This window comes from Carex rostrata, chromosome 5, assembly GCF_964058835.1.
Source record: "Carex rostrata chromosome 5, lpCarRost1.2, whole genome shotgun sequence".
Taxonomy (NCBI): domain Eukaryota; kingdom Viridiplantae; phylum Streptophyta; class Magnoliopsida; order Poales; family Cyperaceae; genus Carex; species Carex rostrata.
Genome location: NC_135922.1, coordinates 14,481,864 through 14,502,508, shown reverse-complemented (window position 1 = coordinate 14,502,508; position 20,645 = coordinate 14,481,864). Strand labels below are relative to the sequence as shown.

The following is a 20,645-nucleotide window of genomic DNA, read 5'->3' as shown; positions in this document are numbered from 1 at the left end:
CACTTGTACCTCAAGGTATTAAACCAGTAGGATATAAATGAATATTTATGAGAAAATAAAATGAGAAAGGTGAAATTTTGAGATATACTCACCTGTGGTGGATGCTACAACTTTTTGATATATAATTAGTCTGGCAGTCCATGAAGGACTTAATTTGCACCTAATGGATATTGTTACAGCATATTTAAATGACTCGCGTGATAATGATATTTATATGAAAATCACTGAAAGATTTAAGATGCCTGAAGCATGTAATTTAGGTTCTCGAGAACATTATTCAGTTAAATTGAATAAATTTGTATAACGATTAAAGCAATATGGACGCATATGCTATAATCGTTTAAGTGAATATTTATTGAAACATGGATATAAGAATGATACGACCTATCCATGTATTTTCATGAAAAGATATAGAAATGATTTTGTTATAATTGCAGTTTATGTTAACGATCTAAGTATCATTGGAACTCCTGAAGAGCTTCCAAAAGAATAAATTATTTAAATGAATAATTTGAGATGAAAGATCTTGGAAGAACAAAATTTTGCATTGGATTGCAAATTGAACATTTAAAAATGATATTTTTTATGCATCAAGAAAATTATATTGCAAGAGTGCTGAAATAATTTTATAAGGATAAATAACATTCATTAAGCACTCCGATGGTTGTAAGATCATTAGATGTGAATAAAGATCATTTAGACCTCGAGAAAATGATGAAGAACTATTTGGTCCTGAAGTACCATATCTTAGTGCAATATGAGCACTTATCTTGATGGGCATACAATACATGATATATCATTTATAGTAAATTTATTAGCAAGATATAGTTCTTCTCTCACGCGAAGATATTGACATATAAATAAACATATATTTCGCTACCTATGAGAAAATTTAGCAATACACAAAAGCAAGTCAAGTATGTGTTTGGTTAAGATCTGTGATTCAACACATTCGTCAGACATGTAGATTGTTTTTTAGAGAAATGATCCCGAAGATCATATATGAATATAATATTATATGTATTGCTCAATGAAATGAATGATACATTAAAGAAGATAGAACAAAACATATTTCACCAAAATTCTTTTTCACATATGATCTCGAAAAGGATAATACTATTAATGTTCAGCAAATCTGTTCAAGTGAGAATCTAGCAGATTTATTCACTAAGGCACTCTCAACTACAATATTCGAAAATGTAGTTCATAATATTGGAGTTCGCCGATTTAAAGATCTTGTCATGAGAGGGAGTTAATACGCATTAAAAGAATAATGTACTCTTTTTCCTTCACTAGGTTTTTATCCCATAGGGTTTTTCCTAGTAAGGTTTTAATGAGGCATATTCTTATGTAATGGACATCCAAGGGGGAGTGTTATGAATATAGTGGATGGTCCATTCATTTGTAACTCCCAATATTAATCCCCACTACCCCACTACCATTGGAATTTATGTCCCACTACTATTTAGAATTCATTTTCATATTTATTATTGTAATGGCTTTTCATTTACAATTGGTAGCCTATAAATAGAGGCATTGTAATCTTGTATTGTACACATGAGAAATATATGAATAAAAGATAGCCATTATTTACATTCTTGTTTATGCTTGTTTATCTTTATTTTATAACAATTAACTCTGATTTGTTGTATTGTAACTGTCTCTTTGTTGAGCTGTAATGGACGTCCAGTTGCATCTTCAATGGAGACATCCATTTGATTGCTATCTTCTTCTTATTTTGTGATTGGAGCAATTATGGTGGGAATAATTATAAATAACTATTCACTTTGGATGCATCAAGAATAGAGGCTATTTGATAATAGGGCTATTCAGAATAGCAATGTACATACAAACAATATTTTTGTAATTTGAAATAGCTAGAACAATTGTTATTTTCTATTTAAAAAAAAAATGTTGAAATAGCTAATGTTTAGAAGAGTAAAGAGAGAAAAAAAAATATTTTCTTCTCATATTTCTGTTAACACAGTCCTGAAATGACAAAGTTGATGCCACTTTTGTTATCTCCACATCATGACAATTCGTTTGAGACCCTGCTTGTCTATCTTTTCTCTTAATTAGCATATTCTTAAAACTATTCTTTCTCAGTTACAACTATTTATTATTCTAAATATACAATCTAAATAATATTTTTACTAATCCGAATAACACTATTTTCACACTAATAAAAACCACTAATTTTTATATTTTCATCTAATAATCTGTTGTGAGCTTTTTTCTCTTTGACAAGATCTACTATGATAATATTGATATGGTAGTTTGTGTTGTCCAAATTTTTGTTTTATTGTTTTTCATGTAATTCACACCTTATTTAGTGCAAATCTTTCAATTTGGAGCGTTCAAATGTACACGTCAAATTAATTTACTATAAATATAAATATTATTTTTATAAGAACATTATTTGAGTTAGATACTGTCCTTATTTATGGATCTCAGTCCAAATGGTTGCTTGTTCGTTATATTATAACGAAAAAGTGTTATAATCCCAGTCAAAATGGTATATTAACCTGTTCGGTTTTTCACTCTGTTTGTGGGAAAAAAATTCACTCGGAATTTTTTTTTTCCACACGCATAGTATTTTGGTCATTCAAACTGAATCTGAACTTAAGTCCATTTCCATTCCCGCTTAGCAACCGAACATGCCCTAATTTTTAGTGATTTTGGTTCAGTGATGCACCAACGTCATGTTGCACAAGAGATCAACTTTTATAAATTAAAAGTTATATAGTAGTTAATTTAATATTAATTTTATCATGTTATAAATATGGGGCGAAATTAAAATACTTTATATATAGAATACAAAAGTCCAATTAAATATATATAACAAAAGTTTCTCAAATATATAATAGAAAATAATAAAATTGACCAATTTTTTAAAAATAAATGATGCTCAATTGCCTTGTAGATCGATCAGAGGTGAATCCACGAATGGGGTCAATTGACCCCATTCATTTTCATTTTTTTTTGTATTTATAGTCTATTTTAATATAGTTTAAACTAAAATATTATAGATAGTGTGAAATTGATCTCAATTCGTAGTAAAAAAAAATTATATACTTGACTTTTATTTATATTTGATTTTTATAGTTCGAAAGTCTGATTCTGATTCTGCTCATGCTGTGAATTGTAGGAAAATCGCCAATAATATAACAATATAATAATTTAATTTTAATACACATTGTACGAATATTCTGAAGTAAAAAACAAAACTTGTCCGATTGGAGTTAGAGTGGTTGTTTAAAAGGTCGATATCACATGATCACCCGCTGGTTTAGGTGTAATAAAAAAAAGGTGTCACTTGCCCTTTTGTCTTAATAAAACTGAATTCAGATTTTCTAAAGTAACTCAAATTTTGAGTTTGAATCCCAATCTATTATGAATGAATATTAAAAGATCCTATTCTCTTCAAAATTTCCAATTCTGTGCGGATGGTCCGGACAATTTAAACGGACAGTCAGGATCGTTATTTTAATTTGGCACGAATCTCAAAGCACAAATAATAATTCTCTCCTGCGCTATCCCGAATAAGCACCAGCTGAGAATAAATCCGGGCCATCCGTTTCATTTTGCTTGAGTAAGGTACCTGAGTCCTGAGAGGATATGGATCCGAAGAGCAGACCCGAGAAAATTTTCTTTATTTAATTGGAATCTGTCAGTTATCTTATCCATTTAAACATTTATTAGGGAGCTCCGTATTTGACCAACTTACTCTCTGGCGAACGGGCCCCACTATCTTTTGTCTTTTCGAAAACTGCTGCTAGTGCTCAGTGATTGCCAAGGGAACACTGAACACAACACCCCTCTCTCTCTCTCTGCGCCTCTGTTTGATTGCATGAGAAGAATCCATGGTGGTTCCATTGGCCACCGCGGCAATCGGATGGGGGTTCTCCAATGCGGGTTGGCTGATCTCCCCTATCCTAACCCGTTTGTTGAACAAATGCTTTGATGAACTCGGCTTAGATCCAAAGTTCCAATCTCGAAAGCAGATTCTCCTGAAAAAATTGGAAGATCTACATACCAAGCTCCTCCCTCAGCTTCTCATCCTGACAGATGCTGCAAAGCAGAGCCCCCACTTTGAGGCTGCTCATCTCGAGAAGTGGCTTCAGAAGCTCAAGTTTGCTTTCTATGAGGCTGAGCATGTGCTTGGTTTAGTCGAGTACCAGCGCCTTGAAAAGAAGGTTAATTCCCTCTTCCCTTCTACTTCTAAATCTATTTCAAAGAAATTAAAAGACAAACTCCCGAAGTTTTCATCTGAGAAGAAAGATCTCATTAAAATCCTGGAGAATTTGGAAAATATTGTCAAAGAAGGAATGGAATTTGTTGCCCTGCTGAACCTACCAAGCAGTAGTGGCAATAATTCAACTTGGAGCTCTAGGGAAACAATTTCTATTCCAGATTCCACGGTTATTGGTCGTGATGAGGACCGGGATCGCATTGTAAAATTGTTACGGGAAACTACAACAGAATCAACTAGTACTGCTGAGAGCTACTCTGTTATCGGAATTTGGGGCATGGGTGGGTCGGGGAAGACAACGTTGGCACAGTATGTTTGTGAACATGAGAAAGAAGTAAAGTACTTTGACTGTGTCATGTGGGCTCATGTTTCTCAAAAGTTTAGTGTCCATACAATTATGAGGAAAATATGGGAGTCTGTTTCAGGGAGCAGCTGCCCTAATTATGAAAATTTAGATGTGCTAATGTCCCAAGTTGCTAACAAATTAAGAGGGAAAAAGTATTTGTTGGTGTTGGATGATGTTTGGTGTGATAAAGGGGTTAGTGAGCAAGAACTAAACCAATTATTTGCCCCTCTAAGAGATGGTAAGCGAGGTAGCAAAATATTGGTTACAACTCGGAATGCAGAAGCAGCAAGAGCTTTGTGTGTAATGGATCCGATGAAATTGCCAGAACTTTCAGATGAGGATTTCTTATCATTATTTGTGAGCCATGCATTAAATGGTGTAAAAGTCAATGAGCACCTGGAGAAAGAGTTAAAAGCAATAGGGGTGAAGATTGTGGGAAAATTATGCCGGTTGCCTCTAGCTGCAATAACAGTGGCAGGTCAATTGCGTAGAAGACCTGATCCAGAATTTTGGTCATCCATGCTAAACCGAAGCTTGTTAAATGATACCATGGGAGCACTATTTTTGAGCTATCAGTACCTCCCTCCCTCATTGCAACGATGCTTTGCATTTTGCAGCTTGTTTCCTAAAGGCCATCAATTTGAGCATGACAATTTGGTTAATTTATGGATTGCAGAGGGCTTCATTGAAACTGAGGATAGTATTGAGCATATGAAGGATATTGCTAATCGGTATATTTTGGAGTTAGTTTCTAGCTCTTTCTTTCAAATTAGCGAATTTGATAGTAATCATTACTCTATACATGACCTAATGCATGATCTAGCTGAACATGTTTCTGAAGGTGAATGTTTTAGAATAGAAATTGGTGAGGAAAAGGAAATTCCTTCCCAAACTCGTCATTTATTTGTTGGGCTTGAAATGTTTGAGGAGTATATGGAGAGAATATACAAACTAAAATATCTAGTTACAATCTTTGTTCAGATGTCGTCATCTAATATCTATTGGAAACAAGTGGACCTTGAGGATCTTTTTATGAACTCGAAGAAGTTATATGTAGTGCATATGCAAGCAGTTATTGTTAAAAGAGTTCCAAAATCTGTAATTCACTTGAGAAACCTACGCTACCTAAACTTAGTGACAAGTCAACTAGATGAAACCCACAATTCATTAAATAGACTTTACCAATTGCGTTTCTTATATAGTAGCGGCCAGATTCCCGATGTTGGGAGGCTAATATTACTTCAAGATTTGACAAAAATCGATGTTAGAACGACAAGTGGATTTGAGCTGAAACAATTGGAGCATCTCAGTGACCTTTATGGATTGTTATCAATTAATGGTCTCCATAATGTTGAAAGTAAGGAGGAGGCATATCGTGCGAAATTATCTGACAAAAAAGGCCTCCAAAAATTACATTTTTCTTGGGATTATGAAAGTAGAGATGTCCAGGGAGACATCGATGTTGAAATTCTAGATGGCCTTTGTCCACCACCCCAAATTAAAAAGCTGACTATTAAAGGATATCGTGGTAGGAGCTTCCCCAGATGGATTTTAGAAAATAATGATAACATTATTCATCTCCAGCATCTTGAAGTTGCTGACTGTGGAGGCTTGGAAGCCCTACACAGAATAAATGAACTATCGAACCTTCTATTTCTTACCATATCTTTTCTTCCTAAGCTCAAGAGTTGGGTATCTCTTCCCTTGACTCTAACTCAATTGGAAATTTCTCATTGTTTGTCTCTTGCTTTTGTGCTGAAAGAAGATTTAGAGATGATAATGTCAACACAGGACACAAGAATATCCCAAATTGTGACTTTCATGGGCAACAGCCAAACTGATTTTATATTCCAACGTGTTCAGGAAATGATGAAACTGAGTGATCATGATTCTATAGATGAACAAACATATTCAATCATTTCAACAGATTTTCAGAAATGCCTAGAGAAAATGTTGGACCTCATTTGCCAACTTAAAGATGTATATGGTGAACTATTCCTGCCCCCTGCCCTCAGGGAACTTCGAATTAAATCATGCTTTATCACAGACAAAATCTTAAATCAGTCTTTGCATGGTCTTACCTCCCTGACCCAGTTGACATTAGAGGATATTATAACTATTACATGTATATCTGAAGAGGTGCTTAATTCCCTGAACAATCTCATGGTTCTTGGTATCAGTGGATGCCTGTTGCTTAGGTCGATTGGGGGCTGGGACACTCATAGTACCCTTGAAGAATTTAATATAGTATCCTGCCCCAACCTTATCCTTGAAACATCAGTAGCAGCAAACAACAGAGGGAAAACTGAACCTAGCATTTTGAAAAAGGTTATATTCGGCACAAGCCGGTTGCTTAGGTCGATTGGAGACTGGGACACTCATAGTAGCCTTGCAGAATTCAATATAGTATCCTGCCCCAACCTTATCCTTGAAACATCAGTAGCAACAAATAGCAGAGGGAAAACTGGACCTAGCGTCCTTAAATCGGCTTTATTCAGTTCATGTATGCCCCCGAATAATATGCATGGTTTAGTATCTCTAGAAACCTTGTGGATTTGGGACTGCCCAACCATAGTAGATCTTCATATCGGCCCTTTGAAATCACTCGTTGACCTAGCAGTACAGCGTTGTCCAAACCTAGTTTCACTAAGGGGCTTAGGTGACTTGTGCAATCTTAAATGTTTAAATGTGCTTGGGTGTCAAAAGCTCGAATGCTATGCAGATGCTGATAAGATGATCAAGCCGAATAATCTTTACATCAGCAGATTGTCACTTATTAAAGAACTCATCTCCAGAGATGGGTTTTCTTCTTTGGTTTCTCTATATCTTTATGATGGGCAGCAAGAATACTTTTCTGAAGAAGAATGTGAGGTGCTTCGTGATCTCCCTTCCCTTGAAGAAATTGATTTCTACAATTGCAAAATACGCACATTGCCCACTCTGCAGTACCTTCGTTCTCTCAGAATTTTAAGCATTGCTAGCTGTGTAAATCTAACTTCTCTCCCGGACCTGCCACCATCAGTTGAAATATTTTTAATGAATGGCTGCAATGAAGTGCTCACAAGGAGCTGCAAAGATACGAGTGATCCAAATTGGCATAAGATTTCCCACATCCCCGACAAGCAGATAAGATAATAAAAGGTAACTCTTGATCTGCACAAGGAAAGAATTTTGTGTTTGCAGTTTTAGCTCAATGTTACTTATAATCCTGTCAAATGCTTCTGCCAATGCATCTTAGTTTCACTTTTTGGAGGTAACATATGCCAATTTTTTAGCAATGCATCTTAGTTTCATATTCTGGAGGTAGAATCTTTTGAACCCCCTTACACTTGATAACTTTCAAATGTTTTTCAAATAATCCTTTGCTGTAAAGAGCTCATATTTTAGGCTGCTATAGTAATGATGTTGCATCTGATTAAAATTATCTTAAAAAATTGTCTCCGTGATGTTTGTGAAGTTCCAAATGACTGCAATTATGTCATGTAGAGCACAACTTTAATGTAAAGTTGTTTATTTTTCACTAATTAATTATCTTTATAAGTTTACCAATCATACTTGTATAATGATAGAATTAAGACAATCTTATCAAAAGTTCAGAACCTGAGTTGCTTAAAAATATGAAGTTTAATGTGTTGTTCTCTATCCCTTTGATTGGATTCTTTATGAATTTGGTGCTTCTGCAAATACTAATCAACAGTTCATTTGACTCCTTGCAGTTTCATGATGGAGTTTCAACAGTGCTGAAAATAAAAGGAGAGAATAGAGGATGATTAATAGAAGAGTTACCTATCATTTACAATCTCATGCTTTGTATTCGCTACTAATTGGAAAAAAAAGAAAAAAAAATTGATAAAAAGAAGAAAAAAAACTGAAAAATCAAGAAAAGCTGAAAAAAAAAAATTGTGTTTGTATGTAGTAGTATTTTTTTTTGGTTTGGTTTCCTTCTATAATCTATGCCGAAGATATAAAAAAGTGAGGAAAGGGGGAAAAACAAAGAAAACAGTAATCTGGAATTAGTTTCTGTGTTGTGTTTGTATGTGGCAATTTCAATATTTGTGGTCATGTCAGTACAGTGTGTTCTGCGCAATTTGGTTTCAATCCTTGAAGAAAAATAAATTAATGTCTGGAGCTTGATTGGAGAACCATTCCTCCCCAGACCCTCATTTGCTTTTGCTATTTCTGTATCTTGTTGTGCATGTTTTATGATGAAAGGACTGATTGGGAACAGGGTAATTATATGGAGCACTCGATGAAGCTACAATTAAGGTGCATCAAAAGAAAGACTTCTTTCTTTTACATATCCATATGCTCTTATTATATTGTTTATTATAAACTTATTCCATTTACTTATCTCTTGTGAAATACCATATCTCGTGTAGGTCCGTGGATTCAGTCGTCTTTTCCTGAAATTTCAAGTTGGGTTCTTGCCTTTCCAGTCATTTTTTTTTGTCAGATGTGTCTTTACTTCAAAGTTCAAAATATGGAATTTTAGAATTTGCTTTCGTTGTATCAATTGTAATCTTTGATTTCATTGCAAACTATCTTCTTCTTTTTTAATCTTATTGGCTACTGTAATAATAAAAAAATATCAAAGTTATTGTGTGATAAGCCTCGTTGAAGTGTGTGAACATGTTTATTAGAGAACCAACTGAATCTTGAGTGTGTTATCTCATGATAGTTCTTTTGTTTCACTTTTATTTACATGGGTAGAGGATATTTTTCGTTTCAAAAGTGCACCACTAGCCAAATGCTATCCTGAAATTTTCAGTTACTTTCACAGATAAATTCCATTATCAGGTTTATTTTACACACTCATCTGTAATGTTTTATCTTGAAATACTGTTGATATTACAGCAAGTAATTTTAGCCACTCATCATTTAACTCTGATAGCTTCGCCGGTAAATTAGTGGAAAACAATTTGCCTGAAACAGGAGTTTGTGCAAGAAAAACGTGTTTGGGCCAGTAAATTTTCGCCAAATTTAATTTAACATAAATCAGATCTCTGGTCATGACATGAAGATTTGATGTCTGGGGAAATCATTTCAAACTTTACAAAAGGGTAACAGGTCTAATAGCATGTCCTATTTGGATTTCATATTTTAGTACCCAATTCTCAAGTTACTTCCCTAATGGGCAAATCTGACGGCTGGAGCACCATTGGACCTAAAAATTGGTCATGATGAAGAGCAAGAGAAGCACCCATAATGAAGATTTACATAGTTGTTTCTTCTAAAAAAAATATCCACAAAGTTGAACACCAATTAAACTTACGGACTTCATCAAAAGGGATCTATCTATATTCATTATGAATTTGCAAAACAACCCCTGTAAAAAACAAAAAGGCATCCTCTAATTCAAAGCAGAATAAAGCTAACAAAGCTAACACTACTTTCATCATAAAAGATTCAAAATTACTAGATCAAAGAAAAACACAACAAACAACTTCATAACATATAAAATGAAATCTGCATAGATAAAATATTCCACTATATTTTTTGCAATTTAACATTCTTGAAAGACGGGGCTGTGTCTACTTTGCCTCTTATTTCAGCTATTATAGATGGGAAGCTTCGGACCAAATTTACATATTCGTCACTTAATGTCCAACTAATTAGAGTTCCTGGCTCTGCAATGAAATCTAGGCAAGCATTTTTTAGGTGAGGAGAGTTGTGTTGCAGAGCCAAAGCCAAAGTGGCCGTAACCGTGTCAAGTGAAATGTGAGCACATAACTTATTCTCACATAATGACTTCAACCCTTCTATTGCATATCTATCAGAAGCTACAAATAATTGTTGTATAAATTTCGTCGATGCCATCTCCGAGTTGCAACTAGGAACAAAATCAGTATATATGAAGTGAAGCATTACCTCGAATACCTCGGGGCACATGTCTGCAATTTTAATTTCTTGTTGTGTTGCCTCGGCCATATTTCCAAAGAGCATTGCCTTAAATACAGGGGACCGTGCTGCCAGTATTAATCTATGGCACACAAAAGAACGATTTTCAACACGAAAAGTTGCATCAGCTGTTTCGCTACTTTCCAAGAGTTTCCCAATATGGCTGTGTAAATCAAATGATTTCGGCACCCCAAGGGAGCACCTACTGTGGGGTATATCTGTGTTATCGATGGTACAAATTAATTCAAAACTACCATTGTTGATAATATCCTCCGCGGATAATAGGTTAGAATAATCGCCATAAGCAAATACCTGTCTCTCAAAAGGAGAATTTTGTATTGCATGCCTCAATTTTTCTTCCTCTTCTCCTTTTAGCCGATACTGATGAGAAAGTGTGGATGTTGTCCCGTCTCTCTTCATGAGACTCAGACTGATTGTTGGGTTCACGGCTTTGTATTCACCGTGAAGCCTAACGAGGAAAGAAGTACAACTGGACCACTCTTGACGTGTATCTCGTGGGTAACAGTCGATGACCCATTCATTGCCTAATGCATAAAATACAGGGGAGGAAACAAATTGCTCAGGTTGCAGATCCTTAATCTCTGAGAGGTTAAATTTGAAATGGTGTGAGAATGAGATTTTGTTGTAGTCTACTGATGCAGAATTTGCCATGAGTTCTGAGACACTACTTATAATATATTAAAACTTCGTGGAATTCAGATTCGGAACTAATAGATGGCATATGAACTGAAAAGTAAGAAGAGGTTTAAAGTACCAGTAAATAGAACCATAGGTGACTAATCGTTCCCCTTAGACCAATTTTTTTTAGCAAAAAACCGGGTTGAGTTCTCGACTTGAAGTTTTTTGTTTTGTTCTGGCGTGGATGCGCGCACCCGGGCTCTCTGCTCACGATTTGTGGCGATTTGAGGCCGATTGTGGGTTTTTTTGCGTCAATTTGGGTCAGAAAGAGATTGATTCGGGAGAGAGACGAAGTTATTTTGGGAAGAAAGGAAACGGAAGTTATTTTGGGAGAGGAAAGGGCCGAAAGGCAAATAGATGCATTGTTTTTAAATAAACGTGGTGTAGTTAGGGGTGCAAGATCGGATACGGATCGGATAGTGCTCAACTCATATCCGTATTCGTATTTTTTTTTGGGATACGGATACAGATCGGATAGTAATCGGATACGTATACGGATTGGATATTAAACAGATACAGATACAGAACGGATATTTTTGGATACGAATACATATACAGCTATAATTCGGATTGCTAATTCAAAATATATATCTAATTAACTTGTTACGCCATTACAAAATATATTTCATATTAAGTAAAACTCACCAACATAACTATACCTTTAATTAAAAATACCAACACAAAAAATACTCTCTAAATATATTCTAATATAAAAGATAAATAGACACAAAAAATATTTTCTCAAGTCTTAACACGTTAATTGCTGTCAGCATCTTCAAAACAAGATTAATCAAATTTCTGAAATAAAAAATTTCAAAAATCAAAGCTAGGTTTGAGTTGTTCAAAGAAACTAAGATTAATCTAAATTTTGAATGATCTAAACTTTTAAATAATTTATCCTAATAATAAATTCAGTTGTCAGAATTATTCATATATAATATGTCAAACATTTTGTCTTTAAGTGAAATTGGTTTATATTATATGTCAATGACTCAGATTCAATGTATCAAAAGGATTATTTTAAACTCAGTTGTCAGAATCAAAGTATATAAAACTATCATCCAACACGATAACACAAGAGTATATTATGCGGATATCCGAAAAAATAATTTATGCGGATACATATAATTATTCGTATCCATATTCGATTCCGAAACTCAACCCGTATTCATATCCGAATCCGCATAAAAAATATCCGTATCCATATCCGAATCCGCAACTATCCGTATCCGCATATCCGAATCCACAAAAATTCGGATACAGATCCGAATTTGGACGGGTAATATCCGACCCGTTTGCACCCCTAGGTGTACTCATAGAGACATTTGTTCCATAATGAACAAGGAGCAGCATCTTTTTTAAATAAAATCATTAATAGAGGCATCTGGTCCATAGTGAACTAGTAGCAACGAGCTCTGATGATAATCATAAATAGAGGCAGACTCAGTTCAAATGGCATCGGACCATACCCTGTCCAAGGACTTACTTTACCGTTACCGTATGATTATATCTGATCTTAATATCTTATCAAAGCGGATTGCCAGCGCTTAAAAGTTAAAACAGAAAAGAAAATACATTAAATTTGTAAATTTGTGTAGCCACCAGATCCGGTGCCAAAGCAAATGGAGAACTCCATTATCTTCTTCCAATATCATTTTGCAACTTGTATTTTCAACCATCTCCTTTCCTCTAGCGGTTTATTATTTTCTTTTCCTTTTCTGTTTTAAGCGCTGGCAATCCGCTTTGATAAGATATTAAGATCATATATATATGATCATACGGTAAAATAAGTATTTGGACGAGACAATGTTATAAAATACAGTTTTCATGCAGTATGCAGAAGACTACCGCATACCGCATATGCGGTATACGGCTGCATATGCATATTTTCATGCGGACTTGTATATGCGGTTTTATTATAATGTAATTAAATAAAATAATGAAAGAACTTTGGTAAAATTTATTCGGTGTCAAATAAAAGTTCTCATTGGGCAGAGATAAAGCAAAAAAAAAAAAAAACTCAAGCCTCGCAGCCGAGCAAATGGTCCAGTGAAAAGTCGTGCACCGTGTCTGTCCAGAAAACTAAAAAGAACTCCCATGTGCGTTGCTGTCGCTGTCAAAAAAGAATCTATTCGGAAAAGAACTTCTCATGTTTAGTCACACAACACTCGAACAGAAGAAAAGGAGTAAAGCTATTACTCCCCACTCAAAATAAGATGTGAACAACTTACCAAATCACTCACTTGGACTCCGTCCGGGTTCAAATTTGAATTGGATTTTGGTAATTACTGAATATCCGATCCGCTTCCATTAATAACATTATTTGGGTTCAAAAGAATTCGATTTTTTTTAATAAATAAAATATTTAACATGCGGCCCGCATAACCTAATTTTATGCGGTTGTGGGCTGCATACGAATATACGGCCGTATATACGACAGCATAAATCGCATTTTATTACACTGGGACAAGATATGGTTGGATGTCATTCGGATTAATTCTGCTCCCAATCATGAGAATGAGGCTGAACGCTGAAGGAAGTAACAAGCAAGATTATTTGAACACTTTTTTCTGATTTATTTCACTGGACGCGAAAGAAGTTGAAGGGATGCCAAAAAATAAAAGCTCTTTTTAAACAAAAAATAAACAAAATACCAATGTTATCAGAACCGGACCGGACATCGACCCGCTAAAATTTCAATTTAACGGTTTACTGGTCGAACCGATGGTTCAACCGGTTCAATTGCTGGTTTATTTAACTACCTACGTATATGAGATATGAGAACTATTATAAAATAATCATATCTTTTTATATATTATTTGTAAAAATTCATACAAATATAATATAATATAATATAATATAATATAATATGATTTAAGAATGTATTTATAATATATCAAAATTTAACATTTAAATAAAACAATAATACTGATTTTATTAAAAAAAATAGATTGAATATTTTTAAGGTGGATAAAGCTTCTATTTTGTTTGATAATATGTAAAAATAATAAATATTAAAATAAAAATAAAAATAGAGCACATCAACAAAAATAAATGAAAATTAGAATAAAAATAAAATAGTAATCATTGTTACTTTGAAGATAATTAAATATAAAAAATAAATGTAGTTTGAATTAAACACAGTCTAGGAAACGTTTTATCATATACATTATTTATTCTCTTAGAATATAATATCTAATACTTTGAGGTCTTCTATATAAAATTTTAGAATAAAATAATTTTAGTATAGCATGTACTTTATTGACTTTACTGTAAAAGTGTATGCATATGAGGAGTCTACCTCGGGCCATGCTTTCTTGAGTTTCATGGACGCCTTTTCGGGGTATAATCAGATACGAATGAGCGAAGAAGACGAGGAGAAAACTGCATTCACGGCACACTCCGGATTATACTGTTACAAGATGATGCCTTTCGGCCTGCGCAACGCCGGAGCTACGTTCCAGCGTATGGTCAATAGAGTGTTCGATAAGCAGATTGGGCGTAACATGGAAGCCCACGTAGATGATTTGCTCGTAAAAAGTATGTCTGAAACAGGGCATATCGAGGACCTTAGGGAGGCATTCGCGACATTGAACGGGGCTGACATGAAGCTCAACCCCAAGAAGAGTTTATTCGGACTCACAGGGGGCAAGTTCTTAGGATTCATGGTCTCGATGCGAGGTATAGAAATCCACCCCTCTAAGTCTCAAGCAATACTGGACATGAAGCCTCCCAGGAACTTGAAAGAGCTTCAAGCATTGACGGGCAGGTTAGCCGCACTTAACAGGTTCATAGCGCGGTCGGGCGACGTATGCTTCCCATTCTTCAAAGCGATGCGACGATCCGCGAGGTTCGAATGGACAGAAGAATGCGCAGCAGCATTCCAACAAGTCAAGGAATACCTCGCCAACCCTCCATGTCTTAGCCGACCTTCACCGGGGGAATCCCTGGTATTGTACCTCGCAACATACACTACAACGAGGTCCGTAAACAACGAAAGCCCAAGAGGCGACGGATCGGACCTCACATACTTAATAATAACGAGATTCATAAACAACGAAAGCTCTACAAGCGACGAATTGAACCTCGCAACATACACTACAACGAGGTCCGTAAACAACGAAAGCCCAAGAGGTGACGGATCGGACCTCGCGCACTTAATAATAACGAGGTTCATAAACAACGAAAGCTCTCCAAGCGACGAATTGAACCTCGCCACATGCATGACGACGAGGCCTGTAAACAACGAAGGCCCAAGAGGCGACGGATCGGACCTCACGTACTCAATTATAACGAGGTACATAAAAAACGAAAGCTCTATAAGCAACGAATGGAACCTCGCAATAAACTGCACGGCGAGATCCGTTAATAATGAAAGCCCAAAATAGCCGCAGAACGGACCTCGAGGGCCGCACATAGCGCAAGCTCTTTCGACGATAGAACAAAAACTCCGTGGATCAATACGATCAGTACTGTTCCTCTACACCACAAAGCACAAGGGGATACATCATCGGGATCAACGTAACAGCAGATGAGAAAGAGAGGTATTTCCCCTTTACAAAAATTTATCACACAATACATCACAATTTCAAGCACAAAAGCGAAAGGTAATAAGTTACATAAATATCTGTTGCATCCCCACAACCCGGGGAACAATTTCGCAAACTACTATTATACCCTCCTAGCAGGAGGGCCATGTTTAATTATTACAACCATTTCTGTTATCACCCCCACATCTCGGGGGTTCCCAAATGACTACGAGCTTCCTCGGAATCTGTACCACTACGAGCTTCCCTCACTTGACCCCGCAAGGGGCGAGGAGGAGGTATCATCGGACCTTTACCGCCACCATAGCGAGGGCAAGGTAAACCCGGGCTTACGGATCGCTCGGGGTCAACTCCCTCAGCCGACCGAGGCGGAGAGGCTTCTTGAGAAAATACCCAGGGACTATCAGATGGATCGGCCATATCTATGGGTTATAAGACAACAGAGGAATAGGTTTACTTTGATGCACAGATGGTCAAGTCCAAGGGTTATGTAAGTCGGGTTAGGTATTCCGAGCCCGCTAATAGGCCATAACCAATACAAAAGCTAAAACTATAACACACGAATTCATGCAAAAATAATTACCTCGAGCGCTTTCCCTCCGGGGTCAAATGTTTCGCACGATGTACGTATGCTGGGCTTAACAGGCTGATGTTCCGAGATAAACCCTACGCAAGTTCACAAAGTGACCATTGAGAGGGGGTGCGGTGCTTTATATAGCCGCGCTATGCACCATGGGCGCTAACTCCGAGGATCAGGAAGGCGGTCTCTTCGTGGTGAACTTGGTGTATGCCTGTCCCATCAGTGTCATTACTGCCACCCGACACGTGGCACTTTTTAACTCGTCGCGGCGATAACACTAATGACCCTTCCTCGAATTCTGTTTCGCGCCGTTTGGTGAGTTTGACTAACGCCCGATTGGATGAAGTCCACCTCACGCGTCCTTTGAACTCCCAACGAACCAAGGTTATATATACCTGTTTTCGTCGGTCGAATCCGACCCAACCTTCCCCTCATACGAAATACGTGTGTGCGAGATGAGTGACCTCAACCCCCAACCCAACGACTTGGGAAAATGGAAGACCTTCTTTGATCTTGTTCTAGCAGAAGGTGACGGAAATTTCCAACGGGCTTTCAATGTATTGGGCGAGATAGGACACTCTGAATTGACAACTTCCCAAAATAAGACTAGGCCGGCTCGTATTCCGTCAAATCCTTCCCGGGCAGGAGAACCAATGCGACGTATCACCTCGGAGGTAGTGGATCCGCTGTCCCAGGACAAGTGCGCCCTATGTACATTAAGAGGGCATTATTTGGACATGTTCTCATGCGAAGGGTGTGAGAAAAGCTTCCATCCCGGATGCGTTTCTGATCAACTACCCCGGGATAGTACCGACATTCGCTTTGATATCTTTTTGTGCCCGACCTGCATCTCCCAGCGTCATCTCTTCCCTCCTTACAGTCTTGAGTAATTATATGAGGTTAAAAATCTTGTATCTCCTTTCCTGTCCCCGATGTATGAACTATAGGAGGACTACATTTTGCTTTGATGTAATTCCTATGAGGATTGTATGAAAAGATTCATCTCCTGTTCATCGTGTTGTTTCGCCTTGACAATTTAATTGCATACCTTTTTCCATTTTTTCCATATTATTAAAATTCGCGCCTCTTAGTTTCAGGGAACATTTAATGTCTTCTGACATGCGTTCCAGTCAAACCTCGAAAATATGAAACGTTGTCCATTCGCTTTAATGACGCCGCCTAGGGAACTTGGGAAGGGAACGCCTCGCCTTCCCGAGACGGGACGGATGTTGTATGTCCCACCATATTTATTACCAATATAACATTCGTCATCTATAAATACCCTCTCGATGCTCCCAGCAGAGGCCCATATACACTTCCCCTTCTTTTCCCTATCTCGGAGAAATATCCACTATGCCCCTCACACGAGCGGCCCTTAAACGCAAATTGCTGGGGGCAAAGCCCGAGGGTTCCACCTCGCAGCTTCCCCCTAATACCCCTTCCGGTTTACCTCACTCCGGACTTAGGGCCCGAATAACCCCGGAAATTAAAAAGGGGTTATTACAATATTGGGATCCTGAGACTTTAGAGTGGGTTATTGATAACGAGAAACTCACCCTAGGTGACCTCCTCGAGATGGGGATAAAATTAGAACAACCCCCCGAGGAGGACGACATTAACTGGGCCGAGCTAGAGCAAAGTAGTTCGGATGACGAAGACCTCCTGCACACCGGCCAGCGAGATGTGTATGGTGTTCCCCTCTTAACCTGTGAGGTATGCAGGAAATTAGATGTTGGAACCCGCATAACATCTTGCTGGTATTGTGGGAAAAAGGCCCATACCTCGTGCTTGAGGTGGATCGCCAGAGAAGACCCCCGCAAGCCGGGACATTTCATGTGGCAATGTCCACCTCCCCCACGAGTCTGGTTCCTGGAGGGATAACACGCTTACATGCTTCCTTCCCCTGTTAGGCTCCTCTCGTCGGATGTGACGTTTGTTGTTGTCCAAAAACAACATCACACTCGACTTTTTGCCGAGCATGGAAACAGAAATGCAGGCGGGGCATAAATATTTTTACTTTCGTTGTAGACTAATAGGTCTATTTATTTACTTTTGTTGTAGACTAATATGATCCTGTAAGATGTTTCAAATTATGAATGAAATATTTTACTTTTTTCGCATTTTGATGTTTGTATCTCGGGGGCTCTCCCCCGGGGTGAGTATTGAATCATAACAATTCCTTTCCCTCCGCCGTCTCTCACAGTAATTTACCTTACCATTCACGCGATAAATTTGCCAAACCAAAAAAAAAAAAAAAATTATTACCGCGTATCGAGCGGCAGAACCCGCGTATATTTTGCGTATACTAATAAATTTACCGCGTATCGAGCGGCATAATCCGTGTAAACTAATAAATTTACCGCGTCCGTCTATACTATTATATATAATTCCGGATATATGCCGATAAACTCCGAAAACACAACATGAATACCCACCCCGGACAAAATTCGGACGACAAAGCTTCTTCCCGAGATAAGGTAAATTTTTGTCCGACGTGTAAACAGTATGGGAAACGACAGGACATGTTTACATGCTTGGAGTGTAGAGAAGCATGGCATCCCCCGTGTATAACGGAATACCTGCCAAAAGACGAAGATGACCCGAGGTGGCGAACCTTCTTCTGCCAGCCCTGTGCGAAATATTTATCTAAACGACGATACATTCCGAAAAGGAAATACAAACAATGGCAGTCCGATTCCGAATAAGTTTCTACGACTTAGGGATCTATTGTAACTTTTTATGTGAAGTATTAATCGATAAATGTACGATGGGAAAAGTAATAAGAATAAACTATTTTTCATCCCGAGATACTTTTTTTAGCTTTAGTGATCATAAATGACTTCAAGTCAAAAGCATCTGTATGCGATATCTTTTGACTTCGGGGGCTAATGATAGGGCCATGTTCCGCGGCCCATATAGCTTCGATCTGGGCCATGAACAAGGCCGGGATTAGGACCTCGTTCTGCGAGGCCAACCCGGGACGCAATGCAAAGTCCATGATTGAGGCCCATTATAAGCCGGCCCAATAAAAGGCTTAGACCGCCTACGCCTTGGGGATAAAGCCCCAAAGTCTCCATCGAGGCAATAACCTCTTATAACTGGCAGCCACGCCGGTTACTGACCCCGTCTTCCTAACAGCCACGATCACACGATCATAAGTTGCCACGTTCACATAACTGTGTAACTGATTCACGTTCTGCCTTACCCTGACAGGGGGAAGGCAGTACGTAGAAAATACTATATAAGGCCATCCCTTTCACAGGGAAAAGAAGAGAACCAAAAGAGACACACTTATTCTTTTACCCACTTACTCTCTTACACTCATACTCCGAGATATCAGATAGGTCAGAGTACGATATCTCCGAGGTCTATTCCCTTATCTCCGAGGTTGTTACCAATTTCCGGGGTTTGGGATCCGAGATCATCCCTTGATCTCCCTGAATCGACTCTCTCGGCCTGTGATCCCTAGCAGGACGAGCCCAGTTTAACCCTAGTTTAGCATACGGCCTGCTACCTTATATAGCCCGTATCAAAATGAAAATTAGAATAAAAATAAAATAGTAATCATTGTTACTTTGAAGATAATTAAATATAAAAAATAAATATAGTTTGAATTAAACACAGTCTAGGAAACGTTTTATCATATACATTATTTATTCTCTTAGAATATAATATCTAATACTTTGAGGTCTTCTATATAAAATTTTAGAATAAAATAATTTTAGTATAGCATGTACTTTATTGACTTTACTGTAAAAGTGTATGCATATGAGGAGTCTAGCCAATAACAATCTCTTATTTCTCTCTCATAATTAATGCATGAAAAAATGTGTACAAAAGTTAACCACTCTAAAACTGGATTTCTTCCAACCGAATTCTTGGTTTTTTTATCAAAACCGGCCCATTAAACCGGTTTCTAGCGGTTCAATAGCAGAAACAGTCTTATAAACGAACCAAACCGGACTGGGCTCCGGTTCTGGTTTTTTCCGGTCCAACCGACCGGTCCGGTCCGATTTTGATAACACTGCAAAATACTATTTCAAGACCAAAAATATAATATGTGAGTTGATAACATAACTTGTTCTACCACGAGAAATACTTAGCTATTCATATCTCTATTCTTATATTAAGCACGTAGATATTTTGATGGACCAAAAACTTTGATTAAAAGATTCAATTTCGGATTGAATATCGGCCATCTAATCAAATAGTTTCCTTTATTTTGATTTTATAAAATTTTTTATTTTTTCTTTTACATGTAGAAATTTAAATTTATTTAGATACGTACTCGCCATACATACTCGTCACATGTAGATGTCTTGA

At 37.2% G+C, this 20,645-nt stretch overlaps 2 protein-coding genes across 4 annotated transcripts; one reads left to right on the top strand and one right to left on the bottom strand.

Annotated features, from left to right (window-relative positions):
- Window positions 1–3,814: 3,814 nt before the first annotated feature.
- LOC144554528 (putative disease resistance RPP13-like protein 1) lies at window positions 3,815–9,155 on the top strand. 2 transcript variants are annotated; one of them, XR_013511633.1, is made up of 3 exons: window positions 3,815–7,739; window positions 8,315–8,864; window positions 8,978–9,155. XR_013511633.1 is itself a non-coding variant. In XM_078302846.1 (2 exons), exon 1 carries the CDS (start codon window positions 3,864–3,866, stop codon window positions 7,731–7,733), a length of 3,870 nt encoding a protein of 1,289 aa, XP_078158972.1. In that variant the 5' UTR covers window positions 3,815–3,863; the 3' UTR covers window positions 7,734–7,739; window positions 8,315–9,155. The 2 variants fall into 2 exon arrangements, 1 of the variants encoding a protein (XP_078158972.1); XM_078302846.1 differs by having other exon boundaries at window positions 8,315–9,155.
- A 747-nt stretch (window positions 9,156–9,902) lies between these two features.
- LOC144554547 (BTB/POZ and MATH domain-containing protein 2-like) lies at window positions 9,903–11,499 on the bottom strand. Of its 2 annotated transcripts, none has more exons than XM_078302863.1 (2): window positions 10,467–11,499; window positions 9,903–10,378 (listed from the first exon to the last, which is right to left on the bottom strand). In XM_078302863.1, exons 1-2 carry the CDS (start codon window positions 11,166–11,168, stop codon window positions 10,358–10,360), a joined length of 723 nt encoding a protein of 240 aa, XP_078158989.1. In that variant the 5' UTR covers window positions 11,169–11,499; the 3' UTR covers window positions 9,903–10,357. The 2 variants fall into 2 exon arrangements, with proteins under 2 accessions (XP_078158989.1, XP_078158988.1); XM_078302862.1 differs by having other exon boundaries at window positions 9,903–11,041; window positions 11,272–11,494.
- Between the last annotated feature and the right edge of the window lie 9,146 nt (window positions 11,500–20,645).

Bases quoted from the DNA above. Each gene is read 5' to 3' on its own strand.
- LOC144554528 (XM_078302846.1), top strand. From the start codon at position 3,864: ATGGTGGTTCCATTGGCCACCGCGGCAATCGGATGGGGGTTCTCCAAT.